Source organism: Phytophthora cinnamomi, assembly GCF_018691715.1.
Source record: "Phytophthora cinnamomi strain GKB4 chromosome Unknown Contig10, whole genome shotgun sequence".
In the NCBI taxonomy this organism is placed as follows: domain Eukaryota; phylum Oomycota; class Peronosporomycetes; order Peronosporales; family Peronosporaceae; genus Phytophthora; species Phytophthora cinnamomi.
Genome location: NW_027150943.1, coordinates 1260453 through 1283579, shown reverse-complemented (window position 1 = coordinate 1283579; position 23127 = coordinate 1260453). Strand labels below are relative to the sequence as shown.

At 55.9% G+C, this 23127-nt stretch overlaps 9 protein-coding genes across 9 annotated transcripts; all 9 read right to left on the bottom strand.

The window, feature by feature from the left end:
• Window positions 1-959: 959 nt before the first annotated feature.
• On the bottom strand, window positions 960-2561 carry IUM83_05825 (phosphoenolpyruvate carboxykinase (ATP); the record flags this gene model as incomplete). Its single annotated transcript, XM_067929983.1, has 1 exon — window positions 960-2561. The coding sequence occupies one exon, from the start codon at window positions 2559-2561 to the stop codon at window positions 960-962; it is 1602 nt and encodes a 533-aa protein (XP_067798363.1).
• Window positions 2562-3603: 1042 nt separating this feature from the next.
• Window positions 3604-4521, bottom strand: IUM83_05824 (Crinkler (CRN) family protein; the record flags this gene model as incomplete). The annotated part of the gene is made up of 1 exon (XM_067929982.1): window positions 3604-4521. One exon carries the CDS (start codon window positions 4519-4521, stop codon window positions 3604-3606), a length of 918 nt encoding a protein of 305 aa, XP_067798151.1.
• Window positions 4522-5540: 1019 nt separating this feature from the next.
• Window positions 5541-7142, bottom strand: IUM83_05823 (phosphoenolpyruvate carboxykinase (ATP); the record flags this gene model as incomplete). The annotated part of the gene is made up of 1 exon (XM_067929981.1): window positions 5541-7142. One exon carries the CDS (start codon window positions 7140-7142, stop codon window positions 5541-5543), a length of 1602 nt encoding a protein of 533 aa, XP_067798156.1.
• A 1053-nt stretch (window positions 7143-8195) lies between these two features.
• Window positions 8196-9113, bottom strand: IUM83_05822 (Crinkler (CRN) family protein; the record flags this gene model as incomplete). The annotated part of the gene is made up of 1 exon (XM_067929980.1): window positions 8196-9113. The coding sequence occupies one exon, from the start codon at window positions 9111-9113 to the stop codon at window positions 8196-8198; it is 918 nt and encodes a 305-aa protein (XP_067798157.1).
• A 1014-nt stretch (window positions 9114-10127) lies between these two features.
• On the bottom strand, window positions 10128-11729 carry IUM83_05821 (phosphoenolpyruvate carboxykinase (ATP); the record flags this gene model as incomplete). Its single annotated transcript, XM_067929979.1, has 1 exon — window positions 10128-11729. One exon carries the CDS (start codon window positions 11727-11729, stop codon window positions 10128-10130), a length of 1602 nt encoding a protein of 533 aa, XP_067798158.1.
• A 1054-nt stretch (window positions 11730-12783) lies between these two features.
• IUM83_05820 (Crinkler (CRN) family protein) lies at window positions 12784-13695 on the bottom strand (the record flags this gene model as incomplete). The annotated part of the gene is made up of 1 exon (XM_067929978.1): window positions 12784-13695. One exon carries the CDS (start codon window positions 13693-13695, stop codon window positions 12784-12786), a length of 912 nt encoding a protein of 303 aa, XP_067798159.1.
• A 1015-nt stretch (window positions 13696-14710) lies between these two features.
• IUM83_05819 (phosphoenolpyruvate carboxykinase (ATP)) lies at window positions 14711-16312 on the bottom strand (the record flags this gene model as incomplete). Its single annotated transcript, XM_067929977.1, has 1 exon — window positions 14711-16312. One exon carries the CDS (start codon window positions 16310-16312, stop codon window positions 14711-14713), a length of 1602 nt encoding a protein of 533 aa, XP_067798333.1.
• A 2849-nt stretch (window positions 16313-19161) lies between these two features.
• On the bottom strand, window positions 19162-20763 carry IUM83_05818 (phosphoenolpyruvate carboxykinase (ATP); the record flags this gene model as incomplete). Its single annotated transcript, XM_067929976.1, has 1 exon — window positions 19162-20763. The coding sequence occupies one exon, from the start codon at window positions 20761-20763 to the stop codon at window positions 19162-19164; it is 1602 nt and encodes a 533-aa protein (XP_067798332.1).
• Window positions 20764-21064: 301 nt separating this feature from the next.
• Window positions 21065-22525, bottom strand: IUM83_05817 (uncharacterized protein; the record flags this gene model as incomplete). The annotated part of the gene is made up of 1 exon (XM_067929975.1): window positions 21065-22525. One exon carries the CDS (start codon window positions 22523-22525, stop codon window positions 21065-21067), a length of 1461 nt encoding a protein of 486 aa, XP_067798334.1.
• Between the last annotated feature and the right edge of the window lie 602 nt (window positions 22526-23127).

Here is a 23127-nt window from a genome sequence, read left to right as displayed (position 1 = left end):
TCGTACCTAATCGGAAATGAAGATGTGATGACGACGTGTTACACTTTCTTCCAACCAATGGCGGTGAGGGTGAACTAACGGAAATTACGGAATAATACCCCGGGCACTATTTAATAGTACCCCTCACAAAATCTCGAAAGGTTACTCTGTATTACCAAAAGGTTATTAAAATAATAATACATCGCTATCTTAGCTTACTCGTCGATCAGTGCAGCATCATCAAGAGCGTCGTGCAGCTCGTCCAGGTTAAAGTCGTCCATATCCTCGTGGTCCTCGTCAGCGGCTTCCCAGCTTGTACAGAATTGCTCACCATACACGTCGTGCTTCGCAACGTGCCAGTCCAGGTAGCTGTCTGCAAACCCAGCAGCAGAGACTGAGTTAATGACAGTGTTGCTGTCAGTGTCGCGCCATGCCTTCCTTACCCACTCACAAACCACAGCCACCGCCGGCATGCGCGGGTTGCCGAAGCGAGTGTACTCGACCTTGTCGCTCTCCTCCTGCGAACGTGTGCAGGCAGCGCTAGTGAATGGCTGGGGCTGCGTTCTATAGTGAAGTGAGGTGTAACAAGATGACTGGTCATCAGAGCAGGGTAGGGTACGTGAGTTACTGTAGGGTTACTACCGGGTTACTCTGAGAGGGTACTATTTGGGTAGAGGGTATTAATCGGGAATTTCCGTTACTACACAATCTCCTCGCCACGGTGGCCGGTCCAAACGGCGGCAACAAACGCCTGCCCTCGCTACGTACAGACTACATTACCATCCAAACAAAGCTCCCCAGCTTCCATTCGTGGAGCTGCTAGCCAATCACCACCCTAATTCACGCAAACTTCAACTTACAGTCTCAGATGCACTGGGGCAAGAGCAATAGAGCTTTGTAATTCTACGGATTTCCTTCATGTATGTATATTTATTCGAGTTTGATGAAAGAGTACATGCACAACTAGATACGATGCCCACTTACACGCTCGGGCCGAACACCGACAGGTCGTTGCCCGGCAGGATGAACTGCTTGAAGTTCTCCTTGAACGACTTGGCCAGCTTCAGCGCCGTCTCGTCGAACGCCGCCTTGTCCGTCCACGAGTCCTTCGGGTTCAGGATCTCCGACGGCACGCCCGCCACCGCCGTCGGGATCTCGAAGCCGAACAGCGGGTCCTTCACGAACGTCGCCTCGTTGATGCTGCCGTCCAGCACCGCGTCCACGCACTTGCGCGTGTACGGCAGCTTCATGCGCTTGCCCACGCCGTACACGCCGCCCGTCCAGCCCGTGTTGATCAGGTACACGTGCGTGTTGTGCTCCTGCAGCTTCTTCTTCAGCAGGTCCGCGTACTTGGTCGGGTGCAGCGTCATGAACGCCGCGCCGAAGCACGTCGAGAACGTCGCCTGCGGCTCCGTGATGCCGCGCTCCGTGCCCGCCACCTTGGCCGTGTAGCCCGACAGGAAGTGGTACTGCGCCTGGCCCGCCGACAGCTTCGACACCGGAGGCAGCACGCCGTACGCGTCGCACGTGAGGAAGATCACGGCATTCGGGTGGTTGCCGCGCGAGTTCGGCTGGTGGTGCGGGATGTGGTAGATCGGGTACGACACGCGGCCGTTCTCCGTCTTGCTCGAGTTGAAGTAGTCGGGCTCGTTGTTCGCGTCGATCCAGACGTTCTCCAGCATGGCGTTCGGACGGATGGCGTTGAAAATGTCCGGCTCGTTCTCCTTGCTCAGGTCGATGGTCTTGGCGTAGCAGCCGCCCTCGAAGTTGAACACGCCCTCGTCGTCCCAGCCGTGCTCGTCGTCGCCGATCAGCTCGCGCTTCGGGTCGGCCGACAGCGTCGTCTTGCCCGTTCCCGACAGACCGAAGAAGATGGCCGTGTCGCCCGCCTTGCCGATGTTGGCCGACGCGTGCATGGCCATCACGCCGTTCAGCGGCAGGTAGTAGTTCATCATGCTGAAGATTCCCTTCTTCATCTCGCCGCCGTAGAACGTGCCGCCGATGATGGCCATGTGCTTCTCGATGTTGAAGATCACGAACACCTCCGAGTGCAGGCCGTGCGCCTCCCAGTCCTCGTCCACGATGTTGCACGCGTTGATGACCGTGAAGTCGGCCTGGAAGTTCTCGGCCACGCTCGAGAACTCCGGCCGGATGAACATGTTGGTCACGAAGTGGTGCTGCCACGCCAGCTCCGTGATGATGCGCACGTTCAGGCGGGACTTCTCGTTCACGCCGCAGTGGCCGTCGAACACGTACATGCGGTCCACGGTGCTGAAGTGCTTGGAGGCCTTGGCGTACAGCGCGTCGAACACCTCGGGCGTCGTGGGCTGGTTGATCGAGCCCCACCACACGTTGTCCTGCGACGGTGCCTGCTTCACGATGAACTTGTCCTTGGGCGAGCGGCCCGTGAACTTGCCCGTGTCCACGGCGAACGTGCCGTTGGCCACGAACGAGCCCTCGTTGAACTTCTTCTCGTGGTCCGCGAGCTGCTCGTACGTCAGGTTGTGGAACACCTTGCAGTCGTTCTGGATGCCGAGCTCGCCCAGCTTGAGCGCCGCGGTCGTGGTCTCGTGCTGCGCCATTCTGAAGTAGTTACTGGGTTCTTGACTTGCTGGAGCTCGGGGTGCTCGGGACGGTGCCAATTGGAAAGTGAGCTCCGGAGACCGGAGAGCAATGACAACCAAACCAAGCTCGGTGCTTCTCCGAGAGGGGTGCGTGAGGAGGTGTGAGCATTGAGGCAGGGCACGACAACCGTTTGTCGGCCCCCGATGTGAAGCACACTTGCATTTCGAGCGGAACCCTACCGGTTTGGCGCAACAAAGAGGCGCCGCCGACACGCCCTCGTCGACGCCGTTCGGTGGTCGTTTTCGGCCAATAAGCGGTCGGTTTGGAGACGCCTTGTCTCTGGCGACACCTAGGGCATACGCTGAGCAAGTGGGTCGGCGCTCTCGGCTAAGTTGCCGTGCTGACAAGACGCGCCAGCGACGGGCCAGGTCGCGCCTGCGGTGACGTGTTCGGCGGTGCGTAGAGAGGCCATTCCATTTCCGCTGGTCACTCTTGAGACTCTCGACTAGCTTGGTATTGCTCAGGAGAGTACGCCATCGTTGTATATTAGTAACTTTATATTATCAGGATGAACATTTAACAGTTGTGGGCTGCTAGTTTCTTAACTGGTGCAAGGTCATTACACAATTTTGATAGACAGCATTGAATGATAGTTCGTTCATGATTAGATTAAATTCTAAACTGGAACGAAGAACTATGTATACATGTGAGCATACATGGGCATCGACTGGACCAATTGCCTTGCGTACTCCATCCGCCTTGCCATAAGAAACTCTGGCTCCACTACATCGGCCATCAACTCGTACCTCTCCATCATTTCGTCTGCACCATCATCAGGCATAGGCAGAAAGTCGTCGATCTTGAACTTTGTCAACTCTCGACCGATGAATGGTACGCTGAATGGTTTTGAGCTTGCAGGATCAGCAACAGCTGCCGCAATGAAGTCAAACGCGTTCTCCGGGTGCGCGATGCTGATATGCGTCAATACTTTCTTCTCATTGAACCACGAGAAGTGCCATTGGTCGTTCAAATCCGTCAACAACGCAATTGGAGTGCAATTCAGGGTGCTTTCAAACTGGCAGATACCAGTTCTCCAAAAGCTTGGGGTTTATGGTGCTGCTCCACTTTTTTCTTCAGCTCAACAACCATGCGTACACCTGCTAGCGGCTCACGGTGTTGAATTGATCTGCGGTCGACAAGTAGCACATCAGTCGTCCCTCTCATGCCGAATGGCAATCGAGGGTCGGTGATTGACAAGACTGTCTGGTTCTTGGCGACATCCAGCAGAGATAGGTCCTTCTCCTCCAGTACAGTCTTGAGATGCGTCTTCAGGTACGTCATGTATTCAGCCCGCTGATTGTCAGCACCTTCCGGGACGTCCAGCCAAGTATACGGCAAAATACGCGTATTAGGCGAGGGACTGGGCTCTACAAAAGTGATGTAGTCGTCAGCGAGTCGCATCTTCTTCGCCATTTTATCGCGATGCTCCGTATGAAGATCCGACAGCGAGTAGACCGACCGCTTCTTGTCTCGGTCCTCAAACACTTTGTTGACCCGTGTCTCCACTATTTCTCCAAGCTCTTCGATTGAAGCAGTCACACCAGCTTGCGATCCAGCCCCCTCCGGAACCACCGCCAGCACGTGAATCTGGTCCGTTGATGGTTGAGGCATTTTGTTCTTCTCGAACAACCAGTGCTGCAAAGTCTTCGTCGCCTTCATCTTCTCCCCATCGATCCACGCTTGAATGTCCTCATGAACCTTTCCGTCCTCCAGACCCAGCGCAGCTTGGTCGTCGTCTGCCAGCCACTCGCCGCCCTCCGTCTTCGCCAGGAAGAGCTGCAGCTTGCTTGCTGCGAAGTCATACTTCTGATCCTCCGCGATCGCCTTCTTCAAGTCTCCTACCGTCTGGGCCGCGTCGATGTCCACAGGGAACGCGCTTCCCGCCACGCCAACGATCGCACAGAAGAGCTTCACCATCTTTCCTCGAGGCGGCGGATTCTGGAATGAGGGAGAAGGGGGGAGAGAATTCGCCATCGTACCTAATCGGAAATGAAGATGTGATGACGACGTGTTACACTTTCTTCCAACCAATGGCGGTGAGGGTGAACTAACGGAAATTACGGAATAATACCCCGGGCACTATTTAATAGTACCCCTCACAAAATCTCGAAAGGTTACTCTGTATTACCAAAAGGTTATTAAAATAATAATACATCGCTATCTTAGCTTACTCGTCGATCAGTGCAGCATCATCAAGAGCGTCGTGCAGCTCGTCCAGGTTAAAGTCGTCCATATCCTCGTGGTCCTCGTCAGCGGCTTCCCAGCTTGTACAGAATTGCTCACCATACACGTCGTGCTTCGCAACGTGCCAGTCCAGGTAGCTGTCTGCAAACCCAGCAGCAGAGACTGAGTTAATGACAGTGTTGCTGTCAGTGTCGCGCCATGCCTTCCTTACCCACTCACAAACCACAGCCACCGCCGGCATGCGCGGGTTGCCGAAGCGAGTGTACTCGACCTTGTCGCTCTCCTCCTGCGAACGTGTGCAGGCAGCGCTAGTGAATGGCTGGGGCTGCGTTCTATAGTGAAGTGAGGTGTAACAAGATGACTGGTCATCAGAGCAGGGTAGGGTACGTGAGTTACTGTAGGGTTACTACCGGGTTACTCTGAGAGGGTACTATTTGGGTAGAGGGTATTAATCGGGAATTTCCGTTACTACACAATCTCCTCGCCACGGTGGCCGGTCCAAACGGCGGCAACAAACGCCTGCCCTCGCTACGTACAGACTACATTACCATCCAAACAAAGCTCCCCAGCTTCCATTCGTGGAGCTGCTAGCCAATCACCACCCTAATTCACGCAAACTTCAACTTACAGACAGTCTCAGATGCACTGGGGCAAGAGCAATAGAGCTTTGTAATTCTACGGATTTCCTTCATGTATGTATATTTATTCGAGTTTGATGAAAGAGTACATGCACAACTAGATACGATGCCCACTTACACGCTCGGGCCGAACACCGACAGGTCGTTGCCCGGCAGGATGAACTGCTTGAAGTTCTCCTTGAACGACTTGGCCAGCTTCAGCGCCGTCTCGTCGAACGCCGCCTTGTCCGTCCACGAGTCCTTCGGGTTCAGGATCTCCGACGGCACGCCCGCCACCGCCGTCGGGATCTCGAAGCCGAACAGCGGGTCCTTCACGAACGTCGCCTCGTTGATGCTGCCGTCCAGCACCGCGTCCACGCACTTGCGCGTGTACGGCAGCTTCATGCGCTTGCCCACGCCGTACACGCCGCCCGTCCAGCCCGTGTTGATCAGGTACACGTGCGTGTTGTGCTCCTGCAGCTTCTTCTTCAGCAGGTCCGCGTACTTGGTCGGGTGCAGCGTCATGAACGCCGCGCCGAAGCACGTCGAGAACGTCGCCTGCGGCTCCGTGATGCCGCGCTCCGTGCCCGCCACCTTGGCCGTGTAGCCCGACAGGAAGTGGTACTGCGCCTGGCCCGCCGACAGCTTCGACACCGGAGGCAGCACGCCGTACGCGTCGCACGTGAGGAAGATCACGGCATTCGGGTGGTTGCCGCGCGAGTTCGGCTGGTGGTGCGGGATGTGGTAGATCGGGTACGACACGCGGCCGTTCTCCGTCTTGCTCGAGTTGAAGTAGTCGGGCTCGTTGTTCGCGTCGATCCAGACGTTCTCCAGCATGGCGTTCGGACGGATGGCGTTGAAAATGTCCGGCTCGTTCTCCTTGCTCAGGTCGATGGTCTTGGCGTAGCAGCCGCCCTCGAAGTTGAACACGCCCTCGTCGTCCCAGCCGTGCTCGTCGTCGCCGATCAGCTCGCGCTTCGGGTCGGCCGACAGCGTCGTCTTGCCCGTTCCCGACAGACCGAAGAAGATGGCCGTGTCGCCCGCCTTGCCGATGTTGGCCGACGCGTGCATGGCCATCACGCCGTTCAGCGGCAGGTAGTAGTTCATCATGCTGAAGATTCCCTTCTTCATCTCGCCGCCGTAGAACGTGCCGCCGATGATGGCCATGTGCTTCTCGATGTTGAAGATCACGAACACCTCCGAGTGCAGGCCGTGCGCCTCCCAGTCCTCGTCCACGATGTTGCACGCGTTGATGACCGTGAAGTCGGCCTGGAAGTTCTCGGCCACGCTCGAGAACTCCGGCCGGATGAACATGTTGGTCACGAAGTGGTGCTGCCACGCCAGCTCCGTGATGATGCGCACGTTCAGGCGGGACTTCTCGTTCACGCCGCAGTGGCCGTCGAACACGTACATGCGGTCCACGGTGCTGAAGTGCTTGGAGGCCTTGGCGTACAGCGCGTCGAACACCTCGGGCGTCGTGGGCTGGTTGATCGAGCCCCACCACACGTTGTCCTGCGACGGCGCCTGCTTCACGATGAACTTGTCCTTGGGCGAGCGGCCCGTGAACTTGCCCGTGTCCACGGCGAACGTGCCGTTGGCCACGAACGAGCCCTCGTTGAACTTCTTCTCGTGGTCCGCGAGCTGCTCGTACGTCAGGTTGTGGAACACCTTGCAGTCGTTCTGGATGCCGAGCTCGCCCAGCTTGAGCGCCGCGGTCGTGGTCTCGTGCTGCGCCATTCTGAAGTAGTTACTGGGTTCTTGACTTGCTGGAGCTCGGGGTGCTCGGGACGGTGCCAATTGGAAAGTGAGCTCCGGAGACCGGAGAGCAATGACAACCAAACCAAGCTCGGTGCTTCTCCGAGAGGGGTGCGTGAGGAGGTGTGAGCATTGAGGCAGGGCACGACAACCGTTTGTCGGCCCCCGATGTGAAGCACACTTGCATTTCGAGCGGAACCCTACCGGTTTGGCGCAACAAAGAGGCGCCGCCGACACGCCCTCGTCGACGCCGTTCGGTGGTCGTTTTCGGCCAATAAGCGGTCGGTTTGGAGACGCCTTGTCTCTGGCGACACCTAGGGCATACGCTGAGCAAGTGGGTCGGCGCTCTCGGCTAAGTTGCCGTGCTGACAAGACGCGCCAGCGACGGGCCAGGTCGCGCCTGCGGTGACGTGTTCGGCGGTGCGTAGAGAGGCCATTCCATTTCCGCTGGTCACTCTTGAGACTCTCGACTAGCTTGGTATTGCTCAGGAGAGTACGCCATCGTTGTATATTAGTAACTTTATATTATCAGGATGAACATTTAACAGTTGTGGGCTGCTAGTTTCTTAACTGGTGCAAGGTCATTACACAATTTTGATAGACAGCATTGAATGATAGTTCGTTCATGATTAGATTAAATTCTAAACTGGAACGAAGAACTATGTATACATGTGAGCATACATGGGCATCGACTGGACCAATTGCCTTGCGTACTCCATCCGCCTTGCCATAAGAAACTCTGGCTCCACTACATCGGCCATCAACTCGTACCTCTCCATCATTTCGTCTGCACCATCATCAGGCATAGGCAGAAAGTCGTCGATCTTGAACTTTGTCAACTCTCGACCGATGAATGGTACGCTGAATGGTTTTGAGCTTGCAGGATCAGCAACAGCTGCCGCAATGAAGTCAAACGCGTTCTCCGGGTGCGCGATGCTGATATGCGTCAATACTTTCTTCTCATTGAACCACGAGAAGTGCCATTGGTCGTTCAAATCCGTCAACAACGCAATTGGAGTGCAATTCAGGGTGCTTTCAAACTGGCAGATACCAGTTCTCCAAAAGCTTGGGGTTTATGGTGCTGCTCCACTTTTTCTTCAGCTCAACAACCATGCGTACACCTGCTAGCGGCTCACGGTGTTGAATTGATCTGCGGTCGACAAGTAGCACATCAGTCGTCCCTCTCATGCCGAATGGCAATCGAGGGTCGGTGATTGACAAGACTGTCTGGTTCTTGGCGACATCCAGCAGAGATAGGTCCTTCTCCTCCAGTACAGTCTTGAGATGCGTCTTCAGGTACGTCATGTATTCAGCCCGCTGATTGTCAGCACCTTCCGGGACGTCCAGCCAAGTATACGGCAAAATACGCGTATTAGGCGAGGGACTGGGCTCTACAAAAGTGATGTAGTCGTCAGCGAGTCGCATCTTCTTCGCCATTTTATCGCGATGCTCCGTATGAAGATCCGACAGCGAGTAGACCGACCGCTTCTTGTCTCGGTCCTCAAACACTTTGTTGACCCGTGTCTCCACTATTTCTCCAAGCTCTTCGATTGAAGCAGTCACACCAGCTTGCGATCCAGCCCCCTCCGGAACCACCACCAGCACGTGAATCTGGTCCGTTGATGGTTGAGGCATTTTGTTCTTCTCGAACAACCAGTGCTGCAAAGTCTTCGTCGCCTTCATCTTCTCCCCATCGATCCACGCTTGAATGTCCTCATGAACCTTTCCGTCCTCCAGACCCAGCGCAGCTTGGTCGTCGTCTGCCAGCCACTCGCCGCCCTCCGTCTTCGCCAGGAAGAGCTGCAACTTGTCGGCCTCGCCCTTGATGGTGTCTGGCTTGTCTCTCTTGATCATCTTCTTCAACTTGCTCACCTTCGCACCATCATCGATCTCCACGTCGAACGAACTTCCCACCTGACCCACAATCGCGCACTGCAACGACAGCAGCACCATCTTTCCTCGAGGCGGCGGATTCTGGAATGAGGGAGAAGGGGGAGAGAATTCGCCATCGTACCTAATCGGAAATGAAGATGTGATGACGACGTGTTACACTTTCTTCCAACCAATGGCGGTGAGGGTGAACTAACGGAAATTACGGAATAATACCCCGGGCACTATTTAATAGTACCCCTCACAAAATCTCGAAAGGTTACTCTGTATTACCAAAAGGTTATTAAAATAATAATACATCGCTATCTTAGCTTACTCGTCGATCAGTGCAGCATCATCAAGAGCGTCGTGCAGCTCGTCCAGGTTAAAGTCGTCCATATCCTCGTGGTCCTCGTCAGCGGCTTCCCAGCTTGTACAGAATTGCTCACCATACACGTCGTGCTTCGCAACGTGCCAGTCCAGGTAGCTGTCTGCAAACCCAGCAGCAGAGACTGAGTTAATGACAGTGTTGCTGTCAGTGTCGCGCCATGCCTTCCTTACCCACTCACAAACCACAGCCACCGCCGGCATGCGCGGGTTGCCGAAGCGAGTGTACTCGACCTTGTCGCTCTCCTCCTGCGAACGTGTGCAGGCAGCGCTAGTGAATGGCTGGGGCTGCGTTCTATAGTGAAGTGAGGTGTAACAAGATGACTGGTCATCAGAGCAGGGTAGGGTACGTGAGTTACTGTAGGGTTACTACCGGGTTACTCTGAGAGGGTACTATTTGGGTAGAGGGTATTAATCGGGAATTTCCGTTACTACACAATCTCCTCGCCACGGTGGCCGGTCCAAACGGCGGCAACAAACGCCTGCCCTCGCTACGTACAGACTACATTACCATCCAAACAAAGCTCCCCAGCTTCCATTCGTGGAGCTGCTAGCCAATCACCACCCTAATTCACGCAAACTTCAACTTACAGTCTCAGATGCACTGGGGCAAGAGCAATAGAGCTTTGTAATTCTACGGATTTCCTTCATGTATGTATATTTATTCGAGTTTGATGAAAGAGTACATGCACAACTAGATACGATGCCCACTTACACGCTCGGGCCGAACACCGACAGGTCGTTGCCCGGCAGGATGAACTGCTTGAAGTTCTCCTTGAACGACTTGGCCAGCTTCAGCGCCGTCTCGTCGAACGCCGCCTTGTCCGTCCACGAGTCCTTCGGGTTCAGGATCTCCGACGGCACGCCCGCCACCGCCGTCGGGATCTCGAAGCCGAACAGCGGGTCCTTCACGAACGTCGCCTCGTTGATGCTGCCGTCCAGCACCGCGTCCACGCACTTGCGCGTGTACGGCAGCTTCATGCGCTTGCCCACGCCGTACACGCCGCCCGTCCAGCCCGTGTTGATCAGGTACACGTGCGTGTTGTGCTCCTGCAGCTTCTTCTTCAGCAGGTCCGCGTACTTGGTCGGGTGCAGCGTCATGAACGCCGCGCCGAAGCACGTCGAGAACGTCGCCTGCGGCTCCGTGATGCCGCGCTCCGTGCCCGCCACCTTGGCCGTGTAGCCCGACAGGAAGTGGTACTGCGCCTGGCCCGCCGACAGCTTCGACACCGGAGGCAGCACGCCGTACGCGTCGCACGTGAGGAAGATCACGGCATTCGGGTGGTTGCCGCGCGAGTTCGGCTGGTGGTGCGGGATGTGGTAGATCGGGTACGACACGCGGCCGTTCTCCGTCTTGCTCGAGTTGAAGTAGTCGGGCTCGTTGTTCGCGTCGATCCAGACGTTCTCCAGCATGGCGTTCGGACGGATGGCGTTGAAAATGTCCGGCTCGTTCTCCTTGCTCAGGTCGATGGTCTTGGCGTAGCAGCCGCCCTCGAAGTTGAACACGCCCTCGTCGTCCCAGCCGTGCTCGTCGTCGCCGATCAGCTCGCGCTTCGGGTCGGCCGACAGCGTCGTCTTGCCCGTTCCCGACAGACCGAAGAAGATGGCCGTGTCGCCCGCCTTGCCGATGTTGGCCGACGCGTGCATGGCCATCACGCCGTTCAGCGGCAGGTAGTAGTTCATCATGCTGAAGATTCCCTTCTTCATCTCGCCGCCGTAGAACGTGCCGCCGATGATGGCCATGTGCTTCTCGATGTTGAAGATCACGAACACCTCCGAGTGCAGGCCGTGCGCCTCCCAGTCCTCGTCCACGATGTTGCACGCGTTGATGACCGTGAAGTCGGCCTGGAAGTTCTCGGCCACGCTCGAGAACTCCGGCCGGATGAACATGTTGGTCACGAAGTGGTGCTGCCACGCCAGCTCCGTGATGATGCGCACGTTCAGGCGGGACTTCTCGTTCACGCCGCAGTGGCCGTCGAACACGTACATGCGGTCCACGGTGCTGAAGTGCTTGGAGGCCTTGGCGTACAGCGCGTCGAACACCTCGGGCGTCGTGGGCTGGTTGATCGAGCCCCACCACACGTTGTCCTGCGACGGCGCCTGCTTCACGATGAACTTGTCCTTGGGCGAGCGGCCCGTGAACTTGCCCGTGTCCACGGCGAACGTGCCGTTGGCCACGAACGAGCCCTCGTTGAACTTCTTCTCGTGGTCCGCGAGCTGCTCGTACGTCAGGTTGTGGAACACCTTGCAGTCGTTCTGGATGCCGAGCTCGCCCAGCTTGAGCGCCGCGGTCGTGGTCTCGTGCTGCGCCATTCTGAAGTAGTTACTGGGTTCTTGACTTGCTGGAGCTCGGGGTGCTCGGGACGGTGCCAATTGGAAAGTGAGCTCCGGAGACCGGAGAGCAATGACAACCAAACCAAGCTCGGTGCTTCTCCGAGAGGGGTGCGTGAGGAGGTGTGAGCATTGAGGCAGGGCACGACAACCGTTTGTCGGCCCCCGATGTGAAGCACACTTGCATTTCGAGCGGAACCCTACCGGTTTGGCGCAACAAAGAGGCGCCGCCGACACGCCCTCGTCGACGCCGTTCGGTGGTCGTTTTCGGCCAATAAGCGGTCGGTTTGGAGACGCCTTGTCTCTGGCGACACCTAGGGCATACGCTGAGCAAGTGGGTCGGCGCTCTCGGCTAAGTTGCCGTGCTGACAAGACGCGCCAGCGACGGGCCAGGTCGCGCCTGCGGTGACGTGTTCGGCGGTGCGTAGAGAGGCCATTCCATTTCCGCTGGTCACTCTTGAGACTCTCGACTAGCTTGGTATTGCTCAGGAGAGTACGCCATCGTTGTATATTAGTAACTTTATATTATCAGGATGAACATTTAACAGTTGTGGGCTGCTAGTTTCTTAACTGGTGCAAGGTCATTACACAATTTTGATAGACAGCATTGAATGATAGTTCGTTCATGATTAGATTAAATTCTAAACTGGAACGAAGAACTATGTATACATGTGAGCATACATGGGCATCGACTGGACCAATTGCCTTGCGTACTCCATCCGCCTTGCCATAAGAAACTCTGGCTCCACTACATCGGCCATCAACTCGTACCTCTCCATCATTTCGTCTGCACCATCATCAGGCATAGGCAGAAAGTCGTCGATCTTGAACTTTGTCAACTCTCGACCGATGAATGGTACGCTGAATGGTTTTGAGCTTGCAGGATCAGCAACAGCTGCCGCAATGAAGTCAAACGCGTTCTCCGGGTGCGCGATGCTGATATGCGTCAATACTTTCTTCTCATTGAACCACGAGAAGTGCCATTGGTCGTTCAAATCCGTCAACAACGCAATTGGAGTGCAATTCAGGGGTGCTTTCAAACTGGCAGATACCAGTTCTCCAAAAGCTTGGGGTTTATGGTGCTGCTCCACTTTTTCTTCAGCTCAACAACCATGCGTACACCTGCTAGCGGCTCACGGTGTTGAATTGATCTGCGGTCGACAAGTAGCACATCAGTCGTCCCTCTCATGCCGAATGGCAATCGAGGGTCGGTGATTGACAAGACTGTCTGGTTCTTGGCGACATCCAGCAGAGATAGGTCCTTCTCCTCCAGTACAGTCTTGAGATGCGTCTTCAGGTACGTCATGTATTCAGCCCGCTGATTGTCAGCACCTTCCGGGACGTCCAGCCAAGTATACGGCAAAATACGCGTATTAGGCGAGGGACTGGGCTCTACAAAAGTGATGTAGTCGTCAGCGAGTCGCATCTTCTTCGCCATTTTATCGCGATGCTCCGTATGAAGATCCGACAGCGAGTAGACCGACCGCTTCTTGTCTCGGTCCTCAAACACTTTGTTGACCCGTGTCTCCACTATTTCTCCAAGCTCTTCGATTGAAGCAGTCACACCAGCTTGCGATCCAGCCCCCTCCGGAACCACCGCCAGCACGTGAATCTGGTCCGTTGATGGTTGAGGCATTTTGTTCTTCTCGAACAACCAGTGCTGCAAAGTCTTCGTCGCCTTCATCTTCTCCCCATCGATCCACGCTTGAATGTCCTCATGAACCTTTCCGTCCTCCAGACCCAGCGCAGCTTGGTCGTCGTCTGCCAGCCACTCGCCGCCCTCCGTCTTCGCCAGGAAGAGCTGCAACTTGTCGGCCTCGCCCTTGATGGTGTCTGGCTTGTCTCTCTTGATCATCTTCTTCAAGTCTCCTACCGTCTGGGCCGCGTCGATGTCCACAGGGAACGCGCTTCCCGCCACGCCAACGATCGCACAGAAGAGCTTCACCATCTTTCCTCGAGGCGGCGGATTCTGGAATGAGGGAGAAGGGGGGAGAGAATTCGCCATCGTACCTAATCGGAAATGAAGATGTGATGACGACGTGTTACACTTTCTTCCAACCAATGGCGGTGAGGGTGAACTAACGGAAATTACGGAATAATACCCCGGGCACTATTTAATAGTACCCCTCACAAAATCTCGAAAGGTTACTCTGTATTACCAAAAGGTTATTAAAATAATAATACATCGCTATCTTAGCTTACTCGTCGATCAGTGCAGCATCATCAAGAGCGTCGTGCAGCTCGTCCAGGTTAAAGTCGTCCATATCCTCGTGGTCCTCGTCAGCGGCTTCCCAGCTTGTACAGAATTGCTCACCATACACGTCGTGCTTCGCAACGTGCCAGTCCAGGTAGCTGTCTGCAAACCCAGCAGCAGAGACTGAGTTAATGACAGTGTTGCTGTCAGTGTCGCGCCATGCCTTCCTTACCCACTCACAAACCACAGCCACCGCCGGCATGCGCGGGTTGCCGAAGCGAGTGTACTCGACCTTGTCGCTCTCCTCCTGCGAACGTGTGCAGGCAGCGCTAGTGAATGGCTGGGGCTGCGTTCTATAGTGAAGTGAGGTGTAACAAGATGACTGGTCATCAGAGCAGGGTAGGGTACGTGAGTTACTGTAGGGTTACTACCGGGTTACTCTGAGAGGGTACTATTTGGGTAGAGGGTATTAATCGGGAATTTCCGTTACTACACAATCTCCTCGCCACGGTGGCCGGTCCAAACGGCGGCAACAAACGCCTGCCCTCGCTACGTACAGACTACATTACCATCCAAACAAAGCTCCCCAGCTTCCATTCGTGGAGCTGCTAGCCAATCACCACCCTAATTCACGCAAACTTCAACTTACAGTCTCAGATGCACTGGGGCAAGAGCAATAGAGCTTTGTAATTCTACGGATTTCCTTCATGTATGTATATTTATTCGAGTTTGATGAAAGAGTACATGCACAACTAGATACGATGCCCACTTACACGCTCGGGCCGAACACCGACAGGTCGTTGCCCGGCAGGATGAACTGCTTGAAGTTCTCCTTGAACGACTTGGCCAGCTTCAGCGCCGTCTCGTCGAACGCCGCCTTGTCCGTCCACGAGTCCTTCGGGTTCAGGATCTCCGACGGCACGCCCGCCACCGCCGTCGGGATCTCGAAGCCGAACAGCGGGTCCTTCACGAACGTCGCCTCGTTGATGCTGCCGTCCAGCACCGCGTCCACGCACTTGCGCGTGTACGGCAGCTTCATGCGCTTGCCCACGCCGTACACGCCGCCCGTCCAGCCCGTGTTGATCAGGTACACGTGCGTGTTGTGCTCCTGCAGCTTCTTCTTCAGCAGGTCCGCGTACTTGGTCGGGTGCAGCGTCATGAACGCCGCGCCGAAGCACGTCGAGAACGTCGCCTGCGGCTCCGTGATGCCGCGCTCCGTGCCCGCCACCTTGGCCGTGTAGCCCGACAGGAAGTGGTACTGCGCCTGGCCCGCCGACAGCTTCGATACCGGAGGCAGCACGCCGTACGCGTCGCACGTGAGGAAGATCACGGCATTCGGGTGGTTGCCGCGCGAGTTCGGCTGGTGGTGCGGGATGTGGTAGATCGGGTACGACACGCGGCCGTTCTCCGTCTTGCTCGAGTTGAAGTAGTCGGGCTCGTTGTTCGCGTCGATCCAGACGTTCTCCAGCATGGCGTTCGGACGGATGGCGTTGAAAATGTCCGGCTCGTTCTCCTTGCTCAGGTCGATGGTCTTGGCGTAGCAGCCGCCCTCGAAGTTGAACACGCCCTCGTCGTCCCAGCCGTGCTCGTCGTCGCCGATCAGCTCGCGCTTCGGGTCGGCCGACAGCGTCGTCTTGCCCGTTCCCGACAGACCGAAGAAGATGGCCGTGTCGCCCGCCTTGCCGATGTTGGCCGACGCGTGCATGGCCATCACGCCGTTCAGCGGCAGGTAGTAGTTCATCATGCTGAAGATTCCCTTCTTCATCTCGCCGCCGTAGAACGTGCCGCCGATGATGGCCATGTGCTTCTCGATGTTGAAGATCACGAACACCTCCGAGTGCAGGCCGTGCGCCTCCCAGTCCTCGTCCACGATGTTGCACGCGTTGATGACCGTGAAGTCGGCCTGGAAGTTCTCGGCCACGCTCGAGAACTCCGGCCGGATGAACATGTTGGTCACGAAGTGGTGCTGCCACGCCAGCTCCGTGATGATGCGCACGTTCAGGCGGGACTTCTCGTTCACGCCGCAGTGGCCGTCGAACACGTACATGCGGTCCACGGTGCTGAAGTGCTTGGAGGCCTTGGCGTACAGCGTGTCGAACACCTCGGGCGTCGTGGGCTGGTTGATCGAGCCCCACCACACGTTGTCCTGCGACGGCGCCTGCTTCACGATGAACTTGTCCTTGGGCGAGCGGCCCGTGAACTTGCCCGTGTCCACGGCGAACGTGCCGTTGGCCACGAACGAGCCCTCGTTGAACTTCTTCTCGTGGTCCGCGAGCTGCTCGTACGTCAGGTTGTGGAACACCTTGCAGTCGTTCTGGATGCCGAGCTCGCCCAGCTTGAGCGCCGCGGTCGTGGTCTCGTGCTGCGCCATTCTGAAGTAGTTACTGGGTTCTTGACTTGCTGGAGCTCGGGGTGCTCGGGACGGTGCCAATTGGAAAGTGAGCTCCGGAGACCGGAGAGCAATGACAACCAAACCAAGCTCGGTGCTTCTCCGAGAGGGGTGCGTGAGGAGGTGTGAGCATTGAGGCAGGGCACGACAACCGTTTGTCGGCCCCCGATGTGAAGCACACTTGCATTTCGAGCGGAACCCTACCGGTTTGGCGCAACAAAGAGGCGCCGCCGACACGCCCTCGTCGACGCCGTTCGGTGGTCTTTTTCGGCCAATAAGCGGTCGGTTTGGAGACGCCTCGTCTCTGGCGACACCTAGGGCATACGCTGAGCAAGTGGGTCGGCGCTCTCGGCTAAGTTGCCGTGCTGACGAGATGCGCCAGCGACGGGCCAGGTCGCGCCTGCGTGACGTGTTCGGCAGTGCGTAGAGAGGCCATTCCATTTCCGCTGGTCACTCTTGACTCTCGACGTGGTGCTTGGTTTGAAGGTCATGTTCACAAACGGACCTCGGACTCGCGGCCATCTCCGTCTTTAGCCCACGTCTTGCGTTTCTCCCGGTTTTCGGCGTTTAATCTCATCTGTCGGCGCGGCCTCCGTCACAGGTTTCGAGTGGAGCGCTTCAACTGTACGTGAGATATCTGTGCCAGACTGGCACAGCAACGCAAATCGCGTAGGTATCTGAGGTCCAAAAGAAGTTGAAAACTAGAACACGCTATTGTGGAGTGAAGAGTGAGAGAAACAAACTTTAGTCATTGTGCACAGGCTGTCTAGTACTGGGCCCGGAATGCGAACCTCGAACCAAGATCATCGGGGGATCATGGAGTTAAATATGCTGATTTGATTCCCCCGCGGTGTCTGATAAAGGTAAACGGGTAGCCATTAGGACTATGTCGAGCAGCGATAGTCGTGTAGACGATGTACTAATGTATCCATTGTCACTCCACAATGAAATATTTAGTAAAAACGAATTTTACGGAACGCAAACCCTGTATTTATCAAAAGCCCGGTGGTCCATGGTCGAAAAACTAGAGGCGAAGCTTTAGTCTGGGAGGACATTGTGTGTATATCTAGTTAGTATAGGTTGTTTGGGTAGCAACATGAGGAGTTATCACAATACTCCATTCGCAAAAGTGGGAAAGGGTTTACTTTCCACATTGTCAACCGTGAATTATTTCTACACAAGATACTCAACGTCATGGAGAGCAATGCTCGGTTGACGAACCTTGATACGTCATAGTGGCGAAGCGAGGATTTGGATCGCGACACTTTGAAGTTGTTATAGTTAATTATTTGTTAGCGGGTTTTGCTGCCTGGTTTCCTTGTAGTAGTATTCTTGGGATGCATTACACCTACGGAGCGGCTGTGGTGGTCAAGAACACGCCATATCTGTACCTACGTGTTATAGGAAGCAGCAATCATCGTTAGAGTAAGAAGATCAGCACATCTGGTCATCGCGTACAAATGAATAAAGAAGAAAGTGTAGACTTGTCTGGCCTTAAAGAGTAGCAAGAGAAGTAACTTAGAGCAGAGAGAGTAGCCATAGCAAGATCAATCGTGTCTGACCTTGACCAAATTAGAGCAGAAAGAGTAATCGTGCACGACCTTGACTGATGCCGCATGATAGGACGGCCCCAAGCGGTCCGTCACGCTTTCCTACCCAAGTCTTCAAACTCGTCTTCTACACATCATACATTGCATCTCAAACAGTTAGATCAGTAGAGAACACCCCGACGTTGGAGGGTCGCATGATCACGACGCGTGAGGCAAGGCGATGTGTGGCCCTTTCTCTCCGAAAGCCATCGCGAGTGGCGCCTTGAAAGTGTAGCTATTCCACCGCTGCTTGACCTGCTGCTTGAAGAATGTGGGCTACTTGAGGAAGCCTTCTTGGCAGCATGATGATGGTGGAGCTCCGAGCAGTTGGTTGACAATTTCGAGGTGTGAAGACGGGTAACATTCAGGAAGCCATCGGCCATCACATCCACACGTATGTTTGTGTTGCGTTAGCTGCAGTCTGTGACCTATGGACTCAAGCGACATTCTCGAATTAAAGGCCCCGCCAATGAAATAATATTGGTTAGGCTGTTCAGCCAGCTAAAACTGTCCTCATTGTATAAAAACCATCTATCAAATAAAAACGGTTTCAGATGAAATTATGCTGCAAATATATTCAAATTCAAAAAAATTTCGTGTCTTAAATCGCTCTTCTCTCATTAATTTTGAAGAATGCTTAAAAGTGTCCTGATTCCCAAAGTCTTCGGGGACTGTATCAGATCCAAAACAGCACTACTGTAACATTTCGGAAATAGTGTTGAGATGCAACGCTATTTCATTGAGAAAAAGTAGGAGGTGCACTACTGGATCAACGCGGCTGGAAACAGGAGTCCAAGTCGTTGTGTGGCTCACTTTCGTGTACATGTATATTGTTCGGTAATATCCGTTAAATACAATTACCTCACTGCTTAAAATATTAACACAAAATACAATTATTCCGTGAACTAAACTAACGCTTCCATTCGTGGAAATACCAGCCAATCGCCGCCTGAATACTCACTCACTTCAAGTTGCAACGGCAGCAAAAGTCGTTGGTGTCGTCAGCAGCCAACGTCATCCGTTGTCGATAGAACGCTGACATGGCTGCGCGTGCTCGGATAGGCAAACGAACTACAACGATATAATCTCAATACACTAACGTTAAAAGGCAAGTTTGCTTATATATTGATTCATGTTTGATGAAGAAGAGTACATACAAACGACGCTACTAGCTAGAAAAAGCCTAAGCGGAAGCTACCAGCCGCATATTGCGGCTGCAATGACCATCACAACACTTCCGCCTTACACACTCGGTCCGAACACCGACATGTCGTTGCCCGGCAGGATGAACTGCTTGAAGTTCTCCTTGAACGACTTGGCCAGCTTCAGCGCCGTCTCGTCGAACGCCGCCTTGTCCGTCCACGAGTCCTTCGGGTTCAGGATCTCCGACGGCACGCCCGCCACCGCCGTCGGGATCTCGAAGCCGAACAGCGGGTCCTTCACGAACGTCGCCTCGTTGATGCTGCCGTCCAGCACCGCGTCCACGCACTTGCGCGTGTACGGCAGTTTCATGCGCTTGCCCACGCCGTACACGCCGCCCGTCCAGCCCGTGTTGATCAGGTACACGTGCGTGTTGTGCTCCTGCAGCTTCTTCTTCAGCAGGTCCGCGTACTTGGTCGGGTGCAGCGTCATGAACGCCGCGCCGAAGCACGTCGAGAACGTCGCCTGCGGCTCCGTGATGCCGCGCTCCGTGCCCGCCACCTTGGCCGTGTAGCCCGACAGGAAGTGGTACTGCGTCTGGCCCGCCGACAGCTTCGATACCGGAGGCAGCACGCCGTACGCGTCGCACGTGAGGAAGATCACGGCATTCGGGTGGTTGCCGCGCGAGTTCGGCTGGTGGTGCGGGATGTGGTAGATCGGGTACGACACGCGGCCGTTCTCCGTCTTGCTCGAGTTGAAGTAGTCGGGCTCGTTGTTCGCGTCGATCCAGACGTTCTCCAGCATGGCGTTCGGACGGATGGCGTTGAAAATGTCCGGCTCGTTCTCCTTGCTCAGGTCGATGGTCTTGGCGTAGCAGCCGCCCTCGAAGTTGAACACGCCCTCGTCGTCCCAGCCGTGCTCGTCGTCGCCGATCAGCTCGCGCTTCGGGTCGGCCGACAGCGTCGTCTTGCCCGTTCCCGACAGACCGAAGAAGATGGCCGTGTCGCCCGCCTTGCCGATGTTGGCCGACGCGTGCATGGCCATCACGCCGTTCAGCGGCAGGTAGTAGTTCATCATGCTGAAGATGCCCTTCTTCATCTCGCCGCCGTAGAACGTGCCGCCGATGATGGCCATGTGCTTCTCGATGTTGAAGATCACGAACACCTCCGAGTGCAGGCCGTGCGCCTCCCAGTCCTCGTCCACGATGTTGCACGCGTTGATGACCGTGAAGTCGGCCTGGAAGTTCTCGGCCACGCTCGAGAACTCCGGCCGGATGAACATGTTGGTCACGAAGTGGTGCTGCCACGCCAGCTCCGTGATGATGCGCACGTTCAGGCGGGACTTCTCGTTCACGCCGCAGTGGCCGTCGAACACGTACATGCGGTCCACGGTGCTGAAGTGCTTGGAGGCCTTGGCGTACAGCGCGTCGAACACCTCGGGCGTCGTGGGCTGGTTGATCGAGCCCCACCACACGTTGTCCTGCGACGGCGCCTGCTTCACGATGAACTTGTCCTTGGGCGAGCGGCCCGTGAACTTGCCCGTGTCCACGGCGAACGTGCCGTTGGCCACGAACGAGCCCTCGTTGAACTTCTTCTCGTGGTCCGCGAGCTGCTCGTACGTCAGGTTGTGGAACACCTTGCAGTCGTTCTGGATGCCGAGCTCGCCCAGCTTGAGCGCCGCGGTCGTGGTCTCGTGCTGCGCCATGCCTTCAGCGCTTGGCTTGCAGTTGTTGGTCTCTTGGTTTGTTGGATCTTGTGCTTGGCCCAATGCCAATTGGAAAGTGAGGTGGGGTGACCACCGCGCGGTTTAGTTTGAGCAATGCGGAGTGGGGCAGAGTAGCGCGCGGGCACGTGGGCCGAGTAAGCGACCCCTTTCGGAGAAAAGATTGGCGACGTACCCCCTTGCATTTCAGCGAACAATGCTACGCATTCGTTTACGAAGTCGATCCTGAACGATGGGACCAAGCGTGTTTCGCGTTTCTACAGTTGATGTTGAAGTTAGGATTTTAATTAGCATCGAGGCGCCACTTGGTAACGGAAAATGTGCCGACGGGCTCAATTTTCACGGGGGCGTCGTAGATCCGCGGCAGGCCGATGAGTAAGCTGCCATCGCTCTTGGAGCGGCCCATGTCGCCCTGTTCCTCACGGATGCCTCGTGGACGGTAGCGCAGCGGCCCGGCGGAATCGCCGCCGCCGGGCATGGCGAGGCCTCGGCGCTGCTGCAGCGGCTTCAGCAGCTCCTTGCGCGCCATGAGCAGCTCCGAGCGATCTCGCACGCGGCGGAACTCGAGCGCGTTGGACGGATCCATGGGCAGCTCTGTCGGTGGCAACTGCACGATGCAGCCAGACACGCCCAGAGAGGACTTGAGCTTCACAAGCCTCTCCTTGGCGCGCAGCCGGTTGAATTCCGCGGCAAATCCGGCGCCACTTGCTATCTCGTTCACGATCTGCTCCGTGGACTTGTACCGGAAGCTCTCGTCGTAGAGCCACATCTGGCCGGCGTTGCGCTGCACAAAGTCCGCCACCATCATCTTGCGCCCTTCGAGCTGCTGGAAGTGGCGCGCGTTCATCTCGTCGCGGTTATTGCTGCCACTACCCGTGGCCTCCTGCAGGCGAAGATGCATCTTCATTTCGTCATCGTCCACGATGCCGTCTCCGTCGATGTCGATGGCACCGTAGTCGTTAGAGAACACTTCTGGGCTACTAGCGCTGGTAGCTAGATTGGTCTCAAAGGCTTCGAGTTGATTCGGATCAAGCGCCGGTGACACGAACTTCTTCTTGGGCTGCAAGTCTGGTAAGGGGTGCTTCGTGAACGACGGGCTGCGCAGCTTTCGAGTCGTCTCCACCCACGTCCGCCGCTCGGCAGACGAGTTTGAGGTCGGCAACGCGCCTACAGCAATGTCGCCGTGGATGCACGAGCGCATTTGATGCGATGAACGCACCGTGCGGTTGCGTTCCGTACTCTCGAGGAATGGCACGAGTTTCTTGAAGTTTTTGTGGGTCGCGATGAACTGGGCAGCCTGCTCGTCGTTCATGCCAGTGAAAATGGAGCCATATCGCCAAAGCCGGTCGCGGTTGCGCTCCACGAACTCTTTTGCAATTAGAAGCCGTCCAGCGCCTTGGCGCATTGCTAGCAACTCGTCTTCGGTCGGTTCGGGGCCCTCATCGACGACGTCTTTACGTCGATCGAGCAGCATCGCGTCCAAGAACTTCGCGAGGCGCATTTCGCGGACGTCCACGAAGCCGTCGCCATCGATGTCATAGCCAAGCTTTAGCGCTCCCTTTCCCGTTGCACCTGTCTTGACGCTGGACTTCCTACGGGCGTTTGCCCGGAGCTTGGTCGCTGGCTTGTCGACGACATCCGTGACGTCTGCACTCAGGTACTTCCACCTGGCCTTCGAGTTGGAGTTGCCGGCTTGAGGCTTGCGGATTCGCTTGCCCTTGGTGCGTCCGTCGTAGCCGCTCATCGAGACAGCGTAGCAATCAGCGCTCCCAGACCAGGCCAGAGCTGCCCACCTTCCTAGCAAGCGAGCCTCGAAATAGATTAACAGGAGTGACGGTACTTGAAGTGACGCAAACACTCTCGCGTTTTACTTGAGATTTTACTTCTTAGTGGAACTTGATAAGGGACAGATAGTCATCAAGGACGGCTTGACCGCAAGTAAGCAACACGTAAAGCGGGGAGAACATCGCGGTGGCGACGAGCAAAGCAAGAATAGCACAGAGTGTAACCGGTAATAACCGGTAATGTACCGGTGGTAAGTTGAGATTATCAGATGACTCGTTTTTGGCACGGTGGCGTAAAACAGCAAAAACACTACCAGTAATCGTAGACACACCTTCAGAAAAAAGCAGCGTAAGCTGCTGTCTGAACCGGCCCCCAAAGCCAAGCACCACGTCGCGAGTCTCACGAGCGATCGGCGGAAATGGCTCTCTACGCATCGCCGAACACGTCACCGCAGCGCGACCTGGCCCGTCGCTGGCGCATCTCGTCAGCACGGCAACTTAGCCGAGAGCGCCGACCCACTTGCTCGGCGTATGCCCTAGGTGTCGCCAGAGACGAGGCGTC